This window comes from Solanum lycopersicum, chromosome 5, assembly GCF_036512215.1.
Source record: "Solanum lycopersicum chromosome 5, SLM_r2.1".
Classification (NCBI taxonomy): Eukaryota; Viridiplantae; Streptophyta; class Magnoliopsida; order Solanales; family Solanaceae; genus Solanum; species Solanum lycopersicum.
This window is the reverse complement of record NC_090804.1, coordinates 33,299,347-33,321,892: the sequence shown is the minus strand read 5'-3', so window position 1 is coordinate 33,321,892 and position 22,546 is coordinate 33,299,347. Positions and strand designations below refer to the sequence as shown.

The window sequence follows — 22,546 nt, the reverse complement described above, 5'->3', positions numbered from 1 at the left end:
TTCACCCATTAGATCCCTAGTTTTCAGTCAGTTTTTTTATTTTCTTATCATGATTAAACCTAGGGGTTTCTAAAATTATAGAAGATCATCATAAATTAGTAAAATATATGTTCCAAATCAGATTGTGAAGTTATTATTCAGTTTATCGCATATCTTTTAGAACCCTAGCTATGTATTTCTTTAGTTTGTGAATTACACATGATAGGTTCAGTTACTTCAGATACACATGCCTTAGTTATTAATTCATCATTATCATATTAATTGTTGCATTCTCAGTTTGCATGTTTAGTTTTGAGCTATCCAATATTTATAGAAATTCAATCATAATGTCTTAATCACTTTATCCATTGGGAGTAACATAATACCGAGTTGGACTAGGGTTCAGCGTACCCAATTTGTACCAGAAATACTACCAAAGTAGGTTGTAAATCCCTTCTATGGGCATCAATGTAGAGATCACACCAACATTCCTTTATACCTTTTGTAGAGTTTTGGGTCCTCTCGATGGGGCGTATATATCGGACTCCACATTTAGCTCATGTGCTTTTATTATCGGTTATTAGTAGCTTCCACAGTTCAGTCAGACTCTCTAATCCATTGACCATATTGATAGTTTAGTTAGTATGCAGTCTTAGCATATTATAAATTTGGTCATTGCATCCTGTTAGCTTATTATTCAGTATATATCATGTTTCGATTATAATACTTGGTTTTGTGCTTGTTCAGTTATGTTTTTATTTCATCTTTACTCTATCCTACATGCTCAGTACCTTCAAGTACTAACACATACGTGCACTACATCTTCTCATGATGTAGGTTAAGGTTCTCAGTATCCACTTCGCTCTTAGATCGATTCCCGATCTCCAGTTTAGCAGATTCAGTGGTGAGTCCTCATTCTCTGATGACAATAGTCATGATTTTCTTTTCATTATTTAGTCCTTTAGTTTCAGTTTTTGCTAGACTTAGCTGGGGCCTGTCCCAGCATGTCTAGTTAGTTTAGAGGATATTTTCAGACAAAGTTTATTCAGCTTAGTATTAAGTTAAAAACTTCCTTGTATTAAATTCTTCAGTAATTTAAAATTTCTCAGTTATAGAATATGGGTATTCCCCATATTTTTATCTTAAATTATGATTTAGCTTCCGCATCAGTTATTTTATTTACTATGCCCATTATCATGACAGCAGGGTTATCTTGGGATCACTTGTAATCCTAGGTCCTGTATGCAATAGGTTTTAAGTGTCCTAGGATGTATGAAGTCGCACTAAGTAGAGTCATTTTCATGGATGTAAAGTGCACCACATCTAATGAAACAGAGATATGAAATGTTTTGGGAAAAGCATCACTTTCTTGTTAGTTTTATCGTGCGTAACGTATGATCTAATTCCATTGTAACTCGACGTTCTACATTTCAGATCATGCCTCCTCGTAGAGCTAATGCCAGGAATACAAATGCAACTCCTCCATTACCATATCAGAAAATCTCCCATGATGAGTTTAGGAACGCCATTCAGATGTTGGCACAGAGTGTGGCCAAGCAGAACAATCTGGTTCATGCTCCTGTGAATGCAAATAGTGGATCAACAACAACAAGGGTCCGTGACTTTATTATGATGAATCCGCCTGATTTCTTAGGATCACAAACTAATGAGGATCCTCAGAATTTCTTGGATGAGATCAAGATGATGTTTGATGTAATGCAAGTCACTAGGAATGATCGAGTTGATTTTGCATCATACGAGTTGAAGGATGTTGCACATATCTGGTACACTCCGTGGAATATTAACAGGGGTATTCCCCATATTTTCATTTTAAATTATGATTTAGCTTTTGTGTTAGTTATTTCTTTAGTATGCTCATTATCATGCCAACAGGGTTAGCTTGGGATCATTTGTTGTCGTAGGTCCCGTGTCCGCGTCTCGGGGGTAGATCGGGGCGTGACAAGTAGTTATTAGTATCATCTTCCATAGAGTCAAAACTGATATAAGTTTTGGTTCTCTTAGGAATTTTCTAATAATCATTTAATTTAGGTTATCTACAAATTTATTTGTACTTGACAAGATTGCCCGTTCTGTTATGTACGGAGCACACTTGTAATTTTGTTGTACGGACGAAAATATTTCCCTGACTAATTTTTCTTCTGGCTTAATATGCTAACTTTGTTTGACTGTCATTTGTTTAGGAAGCGCGACTTATGTTTCCTTTATTGTTGTTTCTTCTCCATTCCCACTATTTAGCAAAAAACTCACTGAAAGTTATATCTCTTTTTGCACGCATATTTGTTGATAGTTGTATCTTTTCCATTAAAGGCCACAAATAGGACCTAATCAAAGTTGCATCTACCATTTCTAAGTGTGTTGATTTTGGGACCACCGACAAAACTTGACGGAAGTCACCTCCAAAAACCATGACCTTAGCTCCAAACGGTTTGTCGCTATCCATTATATCGTGAAAGCTTCTATCGATGGTTTCAATTGTGTGTCACTTAGACATTGGTACTTCGTCCCATATTATTAATTTAGTTTTTCTAATTAGTTTGGCCCCTCCACCTTGTTTTGACATATTTGTCATCTTTGTATCATTTTCTTGTGATGGTATGCCAAATCTTTACTGTGTCGTACGGTCTCCAGGTAATATTGTTGCTGCTACACCACTGGTTGCTGATGCCAATGCTATATTTCCGTTTGTTCTCACCTTGGCTAGTAATGCCCGATAAAGGAAAGTTTTCCTAGTTCGTATAGGCCCATCTACAAAGAATAACCTCGGTGTCCCTGAGTTCACCCTCCCGAGAATGGTATTGTAAATTTGTGCTTGTTCTTGTATCAAATTTGATTTTGTGTCAACATCTTCAACTACAAACTTGATAGGCATTTCTTCTATTATTTCTCTACATTCATGTGGTTCAGGTTGCTGTAAATGTTGTTTGATTTGAGGGATATCATATTTGTCAACACTTCGTCCAATACTCTCTAAGTAACCGTTAATACTTTTGAAGGTACATTGTAGTTGTGCCTCAATTGTGTTGGACTGCCGCCTTTGAAAGTCCTCAGACATGTCATCTTAATATGTGTCCCATAGATATCTCACATGGTTAGGTTGCAATGCACTAAGATTGTAGCAAATAAATTTTGAAGGGCGATGGGCATTTTGAAGGTGACTACCTCGCGTAAACATTGATAGATGTTGTTATCTGATTCAATAACCAACTTTCTTTGCCTGCTTCTTGAAAGTTTCACAATGCAATCCATTAACTGTAAGTAAGTTTTCAAATGAAGTTGGACCTCGTACGTGATTCAATAATAGCCTCTTATTATACCTCTCGCCTTCTCTAGGATTAGCTGTGATATTCAGTAGATTTGTTTAGCATTAAAACTTTGTGTGTTTAATGAACATAGACACTAAGTTTAATAGTCTTACCAATATTTATGCGTCCAACGACGGTGCATGATTTTTGTTTTGTCCATATTTTTGATTGGGAGTTCCAAATATAATGTTCTTGGAAACTCTCTGTAAAGATATTTGCGTGCCTTAATGTCTATAGAGCACATTTTGAAATACTCGGTAAGCATAGTTTTGTTTAATAATTTGATCCCACAATCATTTGCAGATTTTTCTTCTTCCAGTAGCACACTACATATTGTTATGGAAGTACATTATTTACTACTATGATTTTTTTAGTTAGAAATTGTGTGTATGTATACAATCTGACAGAAATCTATAAATTACCCGATTGTTTGCCTAGTAGATGTAATTGTAGGTTGTTAACTGCCAGTTGCATTTCAGTTACGTTAAACTCATAAATTCTCCACATTGCTTCTAGTGGAGACACCCATCGTGCATCTTGAAATCTTTTGATTTCATCAACGATTTGTTCCCCATCATTGTATTCAACGTGTATGGCACATTTATCATGACCTTCATATATATATATATATATATATATTTATTGCATTAACTCCTGAGCATACCTCAATATTAATGTGACAATTTTATCGCCTCAACAAATATGGATTATAAGGTACAACCCATTGGTTAGTCATCTTCATTCCTCGTACCTCACTTGTTGTCCCATTATTTCTTCTTCAATAAATCGGATACCCATCCTTCCCCTATATTATTTTGTTGTTGAATTCTCGGGGTAGTGAAATTTACGATGGCCATCCTTCATACACGAGCTTGTCTTACGTTTTTTCCTGCATGGCCCATGTATCATATGTCTTCTAACTTATGCACTTAATTATGGATGTGTGGCAATATCAGTCTTCCGTAATGTATGTGTCATACTCATCTGCTGCTCGTATATTATTTCCTTCTTTAAATATTAGGAGCAAGTGTATATGTGGTAAGCCTCTCTTCTGGAATTCAACTGCAAAAACATGTGCTGCAATTGGTCCAAATATATCTCTTTGGAAAATTCGGTCTTTCAAGTCCTACAATTTTGCTTGAAATACTCTGGTTACCAAATCGGGCCTGTCTTGAGGTAGTTTACTTGGATGCAATACTTGTTGAATCTCAACCCACTTTGGGTTACATGTCATGGTGATGAATACATCTGGTGTTCCAAACTGTTGAACCAACACTATAGCATCCATATACCGTCGTCGCATATCCCTAGGGCCTCAAATAAACGATCCTGGTAGTAATACCCTTTGTCCTACCTTGTCTCCTCTACTCTCGCCGGTCGTGACAGTATCAACAATCCCTTGGAGTATCTCCCTTCTATAATTCGATTGCTCCACTCTATAATATTCTAGTCTTCTTGTTTCTATTTTGATGTATATGTCCATAACAAATTGTTGCAACAATCTCCCACATAGCAATAATATGGACTTTTCGCTGTTTTAGACATGAAGTTTATAACAGTAATACTCCCTGCAAGAAAAGTTTTCCTTTGTTTTGCGTCACACACCTAAATGAATTTTATAGTATATGTTATTATTATCCAGCATAGATTATAACTAGTGATGCGAGTTTCATTTTAGCTCTATTTTGTTGACAATTTTAATTGGCGTACTGTTCATGCGCCTTCTCCCTTTACAAGTTTTTTATAGAAGGTTTGTAGTAGCTGAATACTATAATTTAAAACTTCTGATATGTTAGCCTATTAAAGGTACAGTTTGCTTGGTTATATTTTACAGTGCTTACCTTGTTCTTCATTGGCGAACATTTCTGCGGTATTTGTGAATGATGAGCAACCTATATGGGGACTTGTAATTTTAGATGGGCGTGTATTGTTGTTTGAATTGTGACACTTTTTGTATTCCTTGATGTCATCCTCCTTCTCCTTTGCAGCGGATCATAACACACATAGTAATGTTTTACACGATGTTTATAGCCTGGGTGTTTGTGTAATGCAATATCTCTTTCAAACGGTATATTTGGATTGTTACCGTCTACCCAAATAGCTGTCACCTGATCCACCGAGGGTTTGTTATACACCCGTTGTCTGATGAAGCATTTTCCACTATGCGTATTTCAAGATTCTGAATACTTCTATGTTTTTTAAGCTGAGAAAGAATTCTGCATATGGATTGCGCTCCATTACGTTTCTTATTTTGGTCATGACTTCTTCTGATAACTTGGCATCTTATAGTACCTACATTCTATTAGCTAATTCATGGTCAGTATCATAGAAGTATAGTTGAAAGTACCGTAGTCTGTCATTATCTGGGATTAACGATGGTAGATCATGATATATCTGTCCTTTTGCCTTGAAACTATAAACTCCTTTCCTGGAAGATGCCAATTTTTTATCGACCTTAACTCCAAATGATGTAAAAGCGGAGATGATATTATACGCACATATACTTTTCCTGAATAACTTGGCATCTTCTGAATCAACCATAAATAATTCGTAAGAGTCATCTTCTACTTCATTGGTTGCTAAGCTGATATAGCCACCTCCGCAACAAAATGTCGAGGGCTCATATTCAAACCTCAGACATTGGCAGTAGCTGCAATCTTTTTACATTTTCAGCTTATGAGTTGATGCTATTGTGAACTTCGCATTAATTTTCCCTACAACGCATAGCATAATAATATTTAGGAGGTAGTGTTATTTGATGCCGTCACAACTTAATTTTATATAGTTGTAAGTTCAAACAATTGTAGTACATATACCTCAGTCAACATTTTCTTCAGATATAGCTATATGTTTAACTAATTTTTCCCGCTTGTTCACTTGTTTCTCATGACGGTTCCCATCATCAAATTGATTAGTTGACGCCACAAATTTTTCAACCCTTCACAGTGCCATTTCTTCATCAGACACTATTTCGCGCTTGTGTCCTGGACCAATTATGATGTGTTGATGTTTTAATAGTCGTATTTTTAGTTGGATTCTATGTTATTTTTGACGTTAAAGTGAGATTCCGATAAACATTCCTCTTGTTTTTGTTGTTGATTATGTTGCACTTTCATATCTGATGAATCTGCCTCTGAGAGAATAGTTACCTATTTGTCATTTTGTGATCTTATGAAATTAGTACAAGTAATTTATCTAGTGCATGATAGTGTAACATGAAGTAATGAATTTTATGTGGTAAGTGAGTATACATACCAGAGCATATTATTAGGTTATGGGTCTTTTTTCCCTTCCTATGTGGATAAATAAAAGCCCAATTTTGACCAATCTATTTTTTCCCATAGGCCCATTCTTATTAGGCAAATATAAACCTATTTAGGTCTTATTTTCATATATACAGAGTTTTTTTCAGCAGCCAAAAAGAGAGAAAAAGAGCAGTTTTCGCAGTCAAATTTCAGCCCTAACAGCCAACTTCAAATTGTGATTCCCGCTTCGTTTCTTGTCCTATTGAGCTGATTTTTGGAAAGCATATTATGTTCATCTCAATCTTTGATTAGGAACTGACAGAGTTGGATTTGGTGGCCTGCAGCTTCAGTTTTGCTGTCGTGAATAGTAGCTGCGAAATTGGTGATTTTGCTCCTTTAATTCTCTAGATTTGGTGCAATCTTATTTTATTGTTGCTCGTTGTTTGGCACTTGTTTTGTGGAAAATTTTGGAGAACAATATTGTAACTCTTGGTGATTATAGTGGAGTTTTTGGTCCCGTAGTTTTTTACTCTTCACATCGAAGGGTTTTCCACGTAAATCTTGGTGTCTTGTGTGATTGGTTTATTATTGCCTTGTTATATTTGTTTGGTTGAATTACTTGCTGCCTTACTATCATATTGCTTGTGGTTGTTTGTCTTCTCTTGGTTCAAATCGAGAAGGGAAAGTATAGAATTGGGTATTCTTCCGCTGTTATCCTGTCAGGCATTCTTTGTTAGTGCCTTTTCATTCCCAACAAAGTGGTATCAAAGCATTGGTTATTGTTGATTGTCGTTTTGAATGATGGAGGCAAATATGAGCAAAATGGTGTGTTTAAATGGTAGTAACTATCATATTTGGAAAGACAAGATGAAAGATCTTCTATTTGTCAAGAAGATGCATTTACCTGTGTTTGCTTCTGATAAGCCTCAGTCTTTGAATGATGAAGAATGGGAATTTGAGCATCTGCAGGTTTGTGGCTATAGTAGACAATGGGTTGAAGATAATGTTAGAAATCATATTGTGAATGAGACACATGCCAAAAGTTTGTGGGACAAGCTCGAGACACTTTATGCTTCGAAGACTGGCAACAACAAGTTGTTCCTATTGAAACAATTAATGAATATCAGGTATAAAGAGGGCACTTCTATTTCTGATCATATTAATGATTTTCAGGGTGTTATTGACCAACTGTCCAGAATGGGTGTAAAATTTGATGATGAGATGCTGGGACTTTGGCTTCTTAATACTCGCCAGACTCTTGGGAAACTCTTCGAGTTTCTTTGACTAGTTCTGCTCCCAGTGGTGTTGTAACCATGGAATATACTAATAGTGGTGTCTTGAATGAAGAAATGAGAAGAAGATCTCAAGCCTCATCTTCTTCATCTTCACACTCCAATGTTTTGGTTACTGAAGATAGGGGGAAAAACAAGTCCAGAGGTCAGAATGATAGAGGTAAAAGTAGAAGCAAGTCAAAGTCTAAATACAAGAATATTACATGTGACTATTGCCACAAGAATGGGCATATCATGAAATATTGTTACAAGCACAAGAGAGATATGAGACAACAAAAGAGAGAATACGATAATAAAAATCGTGTTGCTGTTGTTGCTAATGATGATCTTCTTGTTTCTTGTGATGCAAATGCCATTAATCTTGTTCGTGATGAGTCTAGCTGGTTTGTGGATTCTGGTGCTACTTCTCATTTCACGCCAAAGAAGGAATTATTTTCTTCTTATACTCCAGGTAATTTTTGAACGTTGAAAATGGGCAATAATCATGAAGTTGAAGTTATTGGCATTGGGACGTTTGTTTGGAAAGTAACAATGGTTCCAAACTAGTTCTCAATAATGTCAAGCATGCTCCAGATGTTCGCTTGAATTTGATTTCTGTGGGATATCTTGATGATGGGGGTTATGTTAATACACTTGGTGTTGGCCAGTGGAAGCCTACTAGAGGTTTGATGGTTGTGGCCCGTGGTGACAAGTTGTCTAACTTGTATGTATTTCAGGGCTCCATGTCCAGAGACTCAGTAAATTTGGTGGAGAATGATACTTCATCAGAGTTATGACATAGAAGGCTGAGTCATATGAGCGAGAAGGGGATTGATAGTTTGGCTAAGAAAAATATGCTTTCTGGAGTGAAACAAGCAAAGTTGAAGAAATGTGTTCATTGCTTAGCCGGTAAACAGAAAAGAGTTTCTTTTCAGAGTCATCCGCCTTCAAGAAAGCTCGATTTGATGGAGTTGGTACATTCTGATTTGTGTGGTCCTTTTAAGGTAAGATCTCATGGTGGTGCACTTTACTTTGTGACTTTTATTGATGATCATTCTCGCAAACTCTGGGTATTTCCTTTGAAGTCCAAGGATCAAGTACTTGATGTGTTCAAGGGTTTTCAGGCCTTGGTTGAAAGACAAACAGGGAAGACATTGAAATGAATCCGCTCAGATAATGGTGGTGAGTATATTGGTCCTTTTGATAGGTATTGCAGAGAGCAGGATATTAGGCATCAGAAAACTCCTCCAAAGACTCCTCAGTTAAATGGTTTAGCAGAGAGGATGAACAGAACTCTAGTTGAGAGGGTTAGATGTATGCTTTCAGATGCTAAGCTGTCAGATTCCTTTTGGGCAGAAGCACTTAATACTGTTGCTTATGTTATCAATTTATCTCCTCCTGTTGCTTTAGATGGTGATGTCCTTGACAGAGTTTGGACTGGTAAGAATATTTCTTATGATCATCTTAGAGTCTTTGGGTGTAAAGTCTTTGTACATGTTCCTAAGGATGAAAGGTCAAAGTTGGATGTTAAAACTAGGCAGTGTATCTTCATTGGTTATGGTCAAGATGAATTTGGCTATCATTTCTATGATCCTGTTGAGAAGAAACTTGTTAGAAGTCGTGATGTTGTGTTCTTTGAAGACCAAACAATTGAAGATTTTGACAAAGCTGACAAGGCTGTTTTTCAGAGTAGTGAGAGCTTAGTTAATGTTGATCCAGTTCCTTTGACTATTGCACCGGAAGAAAATCTTCATAATGATGAAAATCAAGTTGATAATGAATATGGTGATCATGTTCAGAATGACCAGCATGATGTTGTTGATGCTCCAGTGCAAGATGATGTGGTTGTCCAACAACCAATTATAGATGCTCCAGAGAGTTCTCTCAGACGATCTAGTAGAGAGAGAATTCCTTCATCTCGTTATTCTCCCAATGAGTATGTACTCTTGACTGACGGGGGAGAACCTGAGAGTCTTGATGAGGCCATAGAAAGTGAAGAAAAAGAAAGGTGGTTTGATGCTATGGAAGATGAGATTGAATCCTTGCATGATAATCATACCTTTGATTTGGTTAAGTTACCTAAAGAAAGAAAAGCTTTGAAAAACAGGTGGGTTTTTCGGGTGAAACACGAAGATGGTAATCCAGTTCCACGGTACAAAGCTAGATTAGTTGTCAAGGGATTTAATCAGAAAAAGGGAGTTGATTTTGATGAGATATTCTCTCCAGTTGTGAAGATGTCATCCATTCGTGTGGTTCTAGGCTTGGCTGCAAGTCTAGATATAGAGGTTGAGCAAATGGATGTTAAAACTGCATTCCTCCATGGTGACTTAGATGAAGAAATTTATATGGAGCAACCGGAAGGTTTTGAAGTCAAGGGAAAAGAGAATTATGTTTGCAAATTGAAGAAGAGCTTGTATGGTTTGAAACAAGCTCCCAGGCAGTGATACAGGAAGTTTGGTTCTTTTATGAGTCAGCAGGGCTTCAAGAAGACTTTTTCAGACCATTGTGTTTTTGTGCAAAGGTTCTCTGATGGTGACTTTATTATTGTGTTGCTTTATGTTGATGACATGCTTGTTGTTGGTCATAATACTTGCAGGATTCAGAAGTTGAGTAAGTCTTTTGCTATGAAAGACTTAGGACCAGCAAGACAGATTCTTGGCATGCAGATTGTCCGTGATAGAAAGGCCAAGAAATTGGTATTATCACAAGAGAAGTACATTCAGAAAGTACTTCGCAGATTCAGCATGGACAAAGCTAAGGTTGTCAGTACACCTTTAGCTATGCACTTCAAATTGAGCACGAAACAGTGTCCTTCTAGTGATGATGAGAAGGAAGATATGAAGAAAGTTCCTTATGCTTCAGTTGTTGGTAGTTTAATGTATACGATGGTTTGTACAAGACCGGATATTGCTCACGCTGTTGGAGTTGTTAGCCGTTTCCTTTCTAATCCGGGAAGAGAACATTGGAATGCTGTGAAGTGGGTTATGAGATATCTCTGTGGCACTTCTAGTCTGAGTTTGTGTTTTGGTACAGGGAAGCCTATTCTTTATGGTTATACTGATTCAGACATGGTTGGTGATGTTGATACTCGCAAGTCTACTTCAGGGTACTTGGTTAATTTTGCAGGGGGGAGCTGTGTATTGGAAATCTAGGTTGCAAAAATGTGTTGCTCTATCTACTAAAGAAGCTGAGCTTATTGCTATCGTTGAAGCTTGTAAAGAATTGCTTTGGATGAAGAGATTCTTGGGGGAACTTGGTTGTGCTCAAGAGAGTTATGTGTTTTATTGTGACAGTCAAAGTGCTATACATCTTGGCAAGAATTCTACGTTTCATGGTCGGTCTAAACACATTGATGTGAGATACCATTGGATTCGGGATGTGTTGGATTCGAAGTTGCTTGAGCTTGAAAAGATTCATACAAATGACAATGGTTCCGATATGATGACTAAATCTTTGCCAAGAGGGAAGTTTGAAGATTGTTGCATGGTAGCCCGGATGGCGGTCTCCTCCACATAGTCGTGAGGGGGAGAATTGTTGGGTTATGGGTCTTTTTCCTCTTCCTATGTGGATAAATAAAAGCCCAATTTGGACCAATCCATTTTTGCCCATAGGCTCATTCTTATTAGGAAAATATAAGCCTATTTAGGTCTTATTTTCATATATACAGAGTTTTTTTCAGCAGCCAAAAAGAGAGAAAAAGAGCAGTTTTCGCAGTCAAATTTCAGCCCTAACAGCCAACTTCAAATTGCGATTCCCGCTTCATTTCTTGTCCGATTGAGCTGATTTTTGGACTGCATAATATATTCATCTCAATCTTTGATTAGGAACTGACAGAGTTGGATTTGGTGGCCTGCAGCTTCAGTTTTGCTGTCGTGAACAGTAGCTACGACATTGGTGATTTTGCTCCTTTAATTCTCTAGAATTGGTGCAATCTTATTTTGTTGTTGCTCGTTGTTTGGCACTTGTTTTGTGGCCAATTTTGGAGAACAATATTGTAACTCTTGGTGATTATAGTGGTGTTTTTGGTCTCGTGGTTTTTTACTCTTCACATCGAAGGGTTTTCCACGTAAATTTTGGTGTCTTGTGTGATTGGTTTATTATTGCCTTGTTATATTTGTTTGGTTGAATTACTTGCTGCCTTACTATAATATTGCTTGTGGTTGTTTGTCTTCTCTTGGTTCAAATCGAGAAGGGAAAGTATAGACTTTGGTATTCTTCCGTTGTTATCCTGTCAGACATTGTTTGTTAGTGTTGATGTTATAATAGTCGTATTTTTAGTTGGATTCTATGTTATTTTGGACGTTAAAGTGAGATTCCGATAAACATTCCTCTTGCTTTTATTGTTGATTATGTTGCACTTCCATATCTAATGAATCTGCCTCTGAGAGAATAGTTACCTATTTGTCATTTTGTGATCTTATGAAATTAGTACAAGTAATTTATCTAGTGCATGATAGTGTAACATGAAGTAATGAATTTTATGTGGTAAGTGAGTATTACATACCGGAGCATATTTGGGGGAGGGGCTGTTATACATATGAAATGGGAAAATATTTGTGGAGTATGATAAGATTAATATATATTGCTTAAGAAAGAACCGAATCATGTATGAGATAATATAATCCATATTTGAAGAAGAAGCTGGCAGTCCCTATGAAACATTACTTAGGTTCACAGCATATGTTCGAAATATCTATGTATATAAGTATGCAATGTACCTATTAATTGAATTATCTTTTCCTACTACCCGGATGGGTTATAATCGTGTACTTCATCTTCTGTAGGCATTTTTTGGTGGAAATGTTACCTATTTACATTTTCCGATGAGGTTTGTTTCGTTGGCATTTATCCCTTTAACCCATGTGGATTTGCTATTTTTTCGCCCACCAAACACTGTCTATCCTATGTATGATTTCGATTACTATGGACTCCTAATTATTACTTTGAAAATCGTGGACCTAAAGATGTAAATGTAAGGTTTACCCCATATATGATACACGAACAAACGTATCATGAAGCCGTAGTTTTAAACCGCCATGGACCAAGGGGATGTTGTGTTGTACATTTTCCATTCTTATGAGTAACATAATGCATCTAACATTACTTGGTATAGTTTACAGGGCCATGATAATCGATCTGTTTGAGCATGTGTTATGAGAATTACGGAAAACTTACAATTTTGAATTCACGGTGCCTGATGTTTCTATGTCTATTTTTGTTTGTAGCGCCTGGTATTTAAAATGAAAGCAGAACAAAGGAGTGTAATTTGATTGTGCAGATGCTCTGGGTTAATCAATATGTTACGCTTTCACAATGCTTTGTTAATTTCAACTGATAGAAGTATGGTATGTGATGGGTGGAGTATTTTTGATGATGCAGAATTTCTTGGTGAGGGCGTAAAGTTTTGTGACATCTTTTTGTCGGATGGTGTCTGGCCATATTGTCTTGAAGAGGCCTTTTTACGAAGTGGTTGCAATGTTTGCGGAGGAAACTTTTGGCATGTGGTGCAAAGCAACCAGACAACTGCATTGTTTTTTAGAAGGTGTGTCTATTGGCTGATGTGTTGGCTAGCCTGACGGTTGATTTTGTTATTGTAGGGGTGATGTTTATCAAGTTTTGCAGACTTTTGGTCTATATGGGCCCTTTGGTGGAAACGCGAAATATGAATTAATTTAGTAATTTGATATTGTATTGACTCTTAGCAATTAGTATTGGAGATAATAGTTTTTATGTAGCAAAGTAATTAAACAAAGTTTAATAAATAAAATCAGTTGAAAGAAATTTTTTATATACGTAAACTGGTTCTATTTTATTTTTCATGTAAATATATAATAATAATATATAAAATAAAGAATAAATATACACTCTAAATAAGAATTGCATTTTAAGATTACAGTAACATTAATGATGTACTAACTGCTCAATGAAAAATTATTTAATCTTATTGCGTATATACAAAAATAATATTACAATGGGATTGTGATTTGTAACCAGTTATTTAGTATTTTATATGATGAATGAAAAATTAATTATGAAAATTTTATTAAAATTTTTATATGAGCGACTTTATTTTTGGTAAAGATGTTAGTTTTGTGAATTTATTGACTTGCAAAGTATGGATTGTCGAGGGTTGTGCAGATTTGTTTTGTGTTATTTTTTAATTGTTGTTTGTTGTGTTGATTTATTGCATTACACAATGTTAGTCGGTCACTGTTGTCATGGAAACACGAAAAGTATAATATGGGTCAGTATTGGCGTATTATTTATTAGTAGAAATGCGTTAAAGTAGTTTTTTTCCAATGGATCCAAAATTTAATATTATTCAATCTTCCTGGGAAGTTATCGGTGTACATATGAACCATAATAAATTTATAAGCATCATGATGTGCACAACCATAGTGTAATTGGGTCAGTTGGGGGTAAGCATCACATAAGGGTTGTTTATGGAATGAAGGTAACATCCTTGGGAGGGAATGTTGCGGTTCTGATGTGTGAGCATTTGACGTTAGGTATTGAATTACTTACAGTAATACTTTGTAAGTAGTTAAACTTCATAGAGAGGTGAGAATTGCATATTTCATTTGATAAGATAGATAACTAACTACTATGATTTCACATATAAATGGTTAAAATATACATACAAACACTGGATAAGAAGGCAAAATGACAAATAAATTAGTTACTTAATTCAAGAATACGTCTAATTTTTAGTGGGTTTTGGTTTCTTCGAGTTGCTTTTGTCTGCTGCATTTGTGGTTTTCATAGCCCTCTTCTTGTACTTCCTCACTGATTTTACTTCTTTTTCCATGATAATGGTGCTTCATCTTCCAATGGATGTATTTTTTCAGCAATTAAACTCCTTCTGGGATTTGAATCAGTCATATCAACTCTGACAAGGAAGTTGAATTGCTTGTCTTTACACAACACCAATTTGCGGTAGTTGTTACATTCCTCCTTCTTGATAAGATGTGAATAATTCAATATGTTAGTTGTGAGGTTGCAAGTAAGGTATGCATGAGACCATGTAAATATGACGTTACGTTCAATTAACTTTATAACTATAGTTTGTACCTTTATTAAGGTTGATTGTATGTAATCTTGCACATTGCAGCCTATATTTTGCCGCCTCAAAATGTATTACTCGCGCACGTTGTTCTTCTGCAGACAGTTCAAATCGTAACCAATATTTTAAAGATATGGGCAATAAAGTAATATTTAAGTTACTTTGTTTTGTAATGACTAAATGTATAATGGAGTTTTAAGCAAGGCTAACCTCATTTCACAATCTACATTTTCAATATTACAATTGGTAAAAGATGCAACCTGTTTGATAACTTTGACTTTCTTGCGGCATGTTTTGCATGACAAATACCAAGGCTCATCTTTATTGAGAATGTCTCCAATAGTGCTTTGAACTTGTACATACAATTCTGTACAGGGGATGAACTATGGGTGACCGTGGGGTGCCACGACACCCACTGATCTCGGAAAAAATATTGTATATATATGTATACATGTTTAAAAAAGGCATAATACATTAATGTGCCCTCTAACTTGGTTATGAATCACATTTATGTCCTTCAACTTTGGATATGCACATGTAGACACTTAAACTTATATAAAGTTGAACAAATAGACACACATGTCCTACATGTCATTCAATGTCATTTTTTGTCCTACGTGGTGTCCTACGTGTATTGTGTCATGTAGGACTCAATGTGTTTCTTTATTTAAAAGTTGATAGTTAAAGTGTTTATTTGTGCATTATGAAAGTTAGAGGACATATTTAAAATTTGAAGCCAAGTTTAGGGTCCAAAATATGTATTATATCTTTAAGAAAACGAACATATACTTTCTTTGTCACCTACTAAATAAATAGTTAACAATTCAATTGACAAAGTAGGTAATCTGCGACACGGGCAGCATTTTTTTGAAGCTCCTTGGTAGCATTAATTTTTGAAGCTTTTTCTTCCCTTTTTTTCCTTTTGTTTTGTCTTTTTTTTAATTAATGTGTGAGTTTTTTCCCTTTCTATTCATTCTTATTTATTTACAAACTAGTTCTAGAAACGTGCCTTGCGCGTTTGACCTCCGTTGCTGTTATAATTTATAAAGGCCCAAGATATAAAATTGCTCAACATTGTCTGATGTACTCCTATATGTGTTTTTGTGCATAAAAAGATAAACTTTTTTTACTATTTACTTTCGGCCTAGAACGTAAATATCAAAAAAAAATTGGGTAATGATGAGCAACTTGTAAGGCTAGAACTAAGCCCCAAGGTTGAAGTTTCTTAGGACATAAATACTCCAACAATCATTAAAATAAAACAAATGAATGAAGGGCAGAAACCAATAACAAAAATAGTAACCAATAAAAAAATATCACAAGAACTATTAGATTATGTGTTTCTCCAACAACCATGAAAATAAAAAATGAACGAAGACACAAATCAATAAGAAAAATAGTGACCAATAAAAAATTACTCCTCACGTAAGAACTATTAGATGATGAAACACAAAGTGTGCTAGATTAATATTTTTTATCCAATTTATAAAGGGAGAAATTAAGTACATGAAAGGTTTGTGCATGAATGTGTTTAATGGTAGAAGCTAAAAGTTTTAACAACCAAATTCATTAAGAAATGGAAAATGATAAGTTGTAACATCTAATCATGTATTTGACCTAGTTTAATTGTCATTATTGATTTAATTTTAAAAATTAGCAAAAGATTTTTTAATTGAAAAAAATTGTGAAGGGCATTTTCGTAATTTAACTTTGAACTTAAAATTTTTCCACTTATAATAATATATGATATGATATTCTTTGTTAATTCAAATTGGATCCTATTCACCATAATTAATTTTTAAGTTCTTTTACTTTTTCTTTCACTATTTATTTATCTCTTGATATAAGTGTGGCGTGTTTATACTTTATCAATTAAATTATGAATGTGACATAAATATTATTAAATATAAATTTTTAAAATGATGTATATTATTATTAGAGTTCTTTTGATTTGAAGGTTCATTCGATCTTCATCAACATTCTTGCTAAGTAAGATGACTAGATTGAAACTAAAATTTGTATTCTCTTTTGTTATATTTTGCAATAATATGACTAGATTGAAACTAAAATTTGTATTCTCTTTTGTTATATTTGCAACAATATATAAAGTCAATGGAATATGAAGTTTTAGCAAATAAGGCCACTAATTCCTAAAGGGAAATAAAAATTGAATTGTTACTTAGCTCTAATCCCATAATAACTAAAAGAAAATATCACTAACATGTATGTTTGATCGATTTGTTTATAAAGCTCGAAAAAAGATAAATAACTCGACTGTAGCTCAAAATTTAAGCAACCATCCCGCTTATCTTACTTGAACAATGTGGCACCCAGGACCTTCAAATCCTAGATTCGCCTCTGATCATGTAGATAGCAAATATCATATTTGTGAAAATATGTTTAACATACTAATGAATTTTATTTATGGAGTGGTGGATCGGTTAGCATGTATCTTTGAATCTTCCAACTACCAATCGAAAATATGGACCAACTTAACTTCAATGTCTCTTTTCATTACCTTACTTGGTGTTACTGTAATATCTTTGTTGTCCGCCTTTATGATTTCACGCTTGTATGTACAATGAGGTTAGTCAACGGTCTGAACTTTTCATAGTGAGTTCTGAGCACATCATTTTTTTGGGATATTGTGCTAACTAAGTGCATAACAATGGTAATAGAGGAATTTTGCCATCTTAGAAAACTATGTTCGATTAAACTTGACTGCAATAATAAACTTGAGTTTGAACATTAGTTTTGACAGTTGGGATGAAGTAAATGTGGTGAACAAAATTGAGTAAAATATAATGTACCAAACTCGAAGGTTGTTTTCTTTTTCGAATATTGGATTAATCAAGAGGCTGCTCACACGAATTGTGGAGATCCCAAATCAGCCTAATGTGTCAACAACTTGTTAATGTTTTCAAGAAGAAAGTAAAATAATTATATATTCTATACTCATTATATATTCTATAATCAACTATGATAGAATGTTGGATACCTTTATACACTGAGACTTTAACGCCGCATTAGCCCAAAATAGGTTTTTCATCTTTGAGATTTTCAAGGAACGCACATTCATTTTCTGCAAAATCTCCCCATAGAGTAACAATTCTATTCTCCATGCTGGATTATCTGTTAGAAGTGAAAAGTGAGGAAATCACAGTATCTATAGATGGTACATTATAAACATCAAAACTTACAGCTCATTTGTAAAAATTATTTCCCGTCGCTTGGATTCACAGTTTGAATGAGGGGATTAACTGAAACTAAGATGCAAATCAAGTCTGGAAATCGGTAAATTCACTAGTAATACTGCTTATGTAATGGAGCATGAAAATTACAACTTAGTCGTCTAGAATGCTACAAAAAACAGCACCATTAGGTAATTTATTAGTATCGTCCAGTGATAAGAACCATCAGATAATTTTGTGTTGAAACTTCATGGTCAGTCTCATTTATTATTGTTTTGTATGTAAATGCCAATTCAATTTCTTAATGCACAAAAGTGTAGTTGGGGTTGACACGATCTAACCAGCCGTTAGCGATGTAGTAACTCTTATTTGGCTTCAAGTAGTCCTTCCATGTTTCAATATACGTATTAAATAGTGTTGCTTGGATTTTTGTCCCTTATTATTACGCAGGAATAACATAAGTCCTACAAACATAAACAATAGTATGGGATCCTAAGTAAAAGTGTCAATGTTTTTACCTCTTCATCAACTAATATTATGGTTCTGAAAGTCCCTTCATGTCGTGAATTCTTGTAATGTGTTATTGAACCATTTTGAATAACTAAGGCTCTCATTACAGAATCAACAAATTTTTTTGGTATCTTCTGTTAGGTTATTAGCATTTTAATATTAATATTTAACATATTAAATTGCTTTATTTTGGAGTTATAAGAATGACCATTGGTAGGCATTTGTGTTTTAAACTACCAATTTAATCATGCTATTCATCTTTGACTTGGTAGCCATGTAATGCCATTACTTTTGGATTTATTGGCTGAATTCATTGTGAGATAAAAGCATTTCAATAAACATTGGAATGGATAACTTCTACTTCATCTATTAGCATTGGTTATCCATCTCTTTATTTCATTCTTAATTCCTCCATTACTCTTTGTAACCTATGTAACTCCTATTGTAACCTTTGTAGCCTATGAAACTCCTAAGGCCATTATCTTCACTATTTACTACCTCCATAATCTTCCTATTCATTCGTAGGAAGACTTCTTGTAGTATAAATAGTGGTGGTGTTCATTTGGTTTGACACACACAAAACACAAGAGAAAACAAAGAGTGAAATAATTGGTCTAAAACAGAGTTCTTATTAGTTTAAGGGAGGTGTTCTTTTTTGTGGATCTTTGGACTCAACTTTTGTCCAGAGTTGTTGAGTTATACTTTGTGAAGGCTGTTGTATCCTGGAGGGGACAAGTCAAAGAGGACTACTGCTAGACCGGTGAAATCATTTGCTCCAGTGGGCTTGAATCTTCTTAAAGACAGTGAGATATCCGCGCCTCAGCCTGAAGAGATTAATTTCTTCTTTTATTTTCAATTGTTATCTTAAAATTTTATTATCTTGTAAGTTTTTTCACTAACAATTTTAAGGAGAATCAAGATGACTACAATTGAAAAAATCGCAGATGTCAAGATGGGAGATCTTAACAAGTCATTTCGGTTCAATGGTAACCATTTCAAGAGATGGAAGGGTAAAGTACTTTTCTATTTTAGTCTTCTCAATGTTTCTTATGTATTAACCGAGAAGAATCCAAATAAAGAAGGCATCACCACTATGAATGATGATGAAACTATTCTCATCTAAAGAAAGGGAAAAAGTACGATGGTGATTCCTATAAGTGTCGGCATTATCTACTTAATTGTCTATCTGATAACCTTTATGATTATTATGATAGAACTTACTCTAGTGCAAAGAAAATTTTGAACACATTACAGAGTAAGTATGATACCAAAGAGGCTAGAGCAAAAAAATATACAGCTAGTAGATTTTTTCGTTTCCAAATGGTGGACGATAAATCAATGGTAGATCAAGCTAAAGGATTCATCATGATTATTGGAGAGCTTAGGTTCGAAGAGGTTAAAATTGGAGATAACCTTATTGTTTGTGGCATAGTGGATAAACTTCCACCTTCTTGAAAGGAATTTCAAAAAAACTATACGTCACAAACAAAAGGAAACCTCTCTTGGAACCTTGATAATGAAAATCCGCATGGACCATGCTACTTTTACAAGCAAGGGGCCAAGATGCACTTTTACAAACTGAACAGAACAATATCATATCGAAGGTAAATTTAATCACTTTGAATAATGCTACTCCTCAAAATCACAAAAATACTTTTTTAAAGCCTAAGAAGAATAAATTAAAGAAAAATAATGATAGATCTCCCAAGAAAAATAATGGTGAAAGTCACCAAGCACAAAATCAACAAGTTTAAGAAAATTGACCATGCTTTGTTTGTGCCAAGAGTGGGCATATTGCTCGATTTTACAAATTCCAGAAACGTGGTCCTAACCCTCAGGCAAACATTACCGATGAACCTTTTGTGGTGGTGATTACCGTCATAAACATGGTTGAGAACGTTGATGGATGGTGGGTTGATTCTGGTGCAAACCGTCATGTCTGTTATGACAAAGACTAGTTTAAAAAATATACTCTTTGAGGAGCTCAAAACCATCATGCTTGGTGATGCTCACACTACTCAAGTGCTTGGAAAGGGAGATGTTGAATTGTGTTTTACTTCTGGAAGGATATTAACATTGAAAGATGTACTTTATACTCCTTTGAGAAAAAATTTGATGTCTAGTTTTCTTCTAAATAAAGCAGGCTTTAAACAGATCAATATGCAATAGTGAAGAAAGGTATTTTTGTGGGGAAGGGGTATGCATGTGCTGGGATGTTTAAGTTTAATGTTGAAATGAATAAAATTTCTACTTCTGTTTATATGCTTTCTTCTACTAATTTTTGGCATGCTCGTTTGTGTCATATTAATGATCATTATGTTGGAATCATGAGTAGTTTAGGATTAATCCCAATGATTGAAAAGAATTTTGAAAAGTGAGAGACTTGTAGTAAAGTCAAGATCACTAAAAGGCCTCATTTTCAAGTTGAAAGAAAAACTGATTTGTTAGAATTAGTTCATACTGATATATGCGAACTTTGTGGAATTCTAACTCGTGGAGGTAATAGATATTTTATCACTTTAATTGATGATTTTTCTAAGTTTGCATATGTTTACTTGATAAAAAAATTAAAGTGATGCTTTTGAAAATTTCAAAACTTATCTCAATGAGGTTGAAAATTAGTTTAGAAGAAAAATAAAATGAATTAGAAGGGATAGAGGCCGTGAATATGAATCAAATGAGTTGAATTCTTTTGTTAGATCATTGAGAATAATTCATGAAACTACTCCTCCTTACTCTCCTTCATCTAATGGAGTAGTAGAAAGAAAAAACAGAACTTTGGTTGAATTGACTAATGTCATGCTTATTGAGTCACATGCACCTTTGAATTTTTGGGCTGAAGCTTCTTTAACGGCTTGTTATGTGTTGAATCGTGTGCCTCATAAAAAGTCAAAACTGACACCTTTTGAATTGTGGAAAAGTAACAAGCCAAATTTGGGATATGTAAGAGTTTGGAGTTGTCTAGCCTTTGTGAAGCTATGGATTCCAAGATTACAAAGTTGGGTAAGAAAGTTACTACTTGTGCTTTTCTTGGTTATGCTTCAAATAGTACAACCTATAGATTTTTTAATCTTGAAGATATTGTAATAGAATCTGGTGATGCTATTTTCATGAAAATAAATTTCCTTTTGATACTAAAAATAGTGGGGGTCAAATGATTGAACAAAATATTCTTTCACTTCCTAGTTCTTCTACTTCAACTTTGAAATGTAAAGATGTTGGTGATTTTGAGTTAAGAAGAAGTAAAATAGCTAGAGTAGAAAAAGATTTTGGTCATGATTTTTATGTTTTTAATGTTGAAAGTGACCCTCTAACTTTGAAAGAAGCATTATCTTCACATGATTCTATTTTTTGGATGGAGGTTATAAATGATGAAATGTAATCTCTAATTTCTAATAAAACTTGGAAGTTAGTTGATTTACCACTGGGTTGTATAACAATTGGTTGCAAATTGGTCTTAAGAAAAAAGTTGAAAGCGGATGGTTCTATCTATAAATACGAGGCTAGGCTAGTTGCAAAAGTTTTTAAACAACTAGAAGGCCTAAATTTTTTTGATACTTTTTCTCCGGTAACAAGAATTACATCCATTAGGATTTTAATTGCTACGGCTGCAATTTTTGATTTGCAAGTTCATCAAATGGATGTAAAAACTTCTTTTCTAAATGGAGACCTAAATGAAGAAATTTATATGGACCAACCCGAGTGTTTTGTTGAAGCAGGCCAAGAAAATAAAGTATGTAAACTTACTAAATCTCGATATGACTTGAAAAGGCACCAAAGCAATGACATGAAAAGTTTGATTCCTGCATGATTGAAAATGGTTTTAAAATAAATGAGTGTGATAAGTGCATATATCATAAGTCTTAGAATAATTCACATGTGCTCATTTGCCTATATGTTGATGATTAGTTGATATTTGACTCTAACATGAATGTTATTTATGAAGCTAAAAATGTTCTTAGAA

At 34.5% G+C, this 22,546-nt stretch overlaps 1 protein-coding gene across 1 annotated transcript; it reads right to left on the bottom strand.

Annotated features, from left to right (window-relative positions):
- Positions 1 to 2,605: 2,605 nt before the first annotated feature.
- LOC138348771 (uncharacterized) lies at positions 2,606 to 3,052 on the bottom strand. The gene has a single exon (XM_069298348.1). It carries the CDS (start codon positions 3,050 to 3,052, stop codon positions 2,606 to 2,608), a length of 447 nt encoding a protein of 148 aa, XP_069154449.1.
- Between the last annotated feature and the right edge of the window lie 19,494 nt (positions 3,053 to 22,546).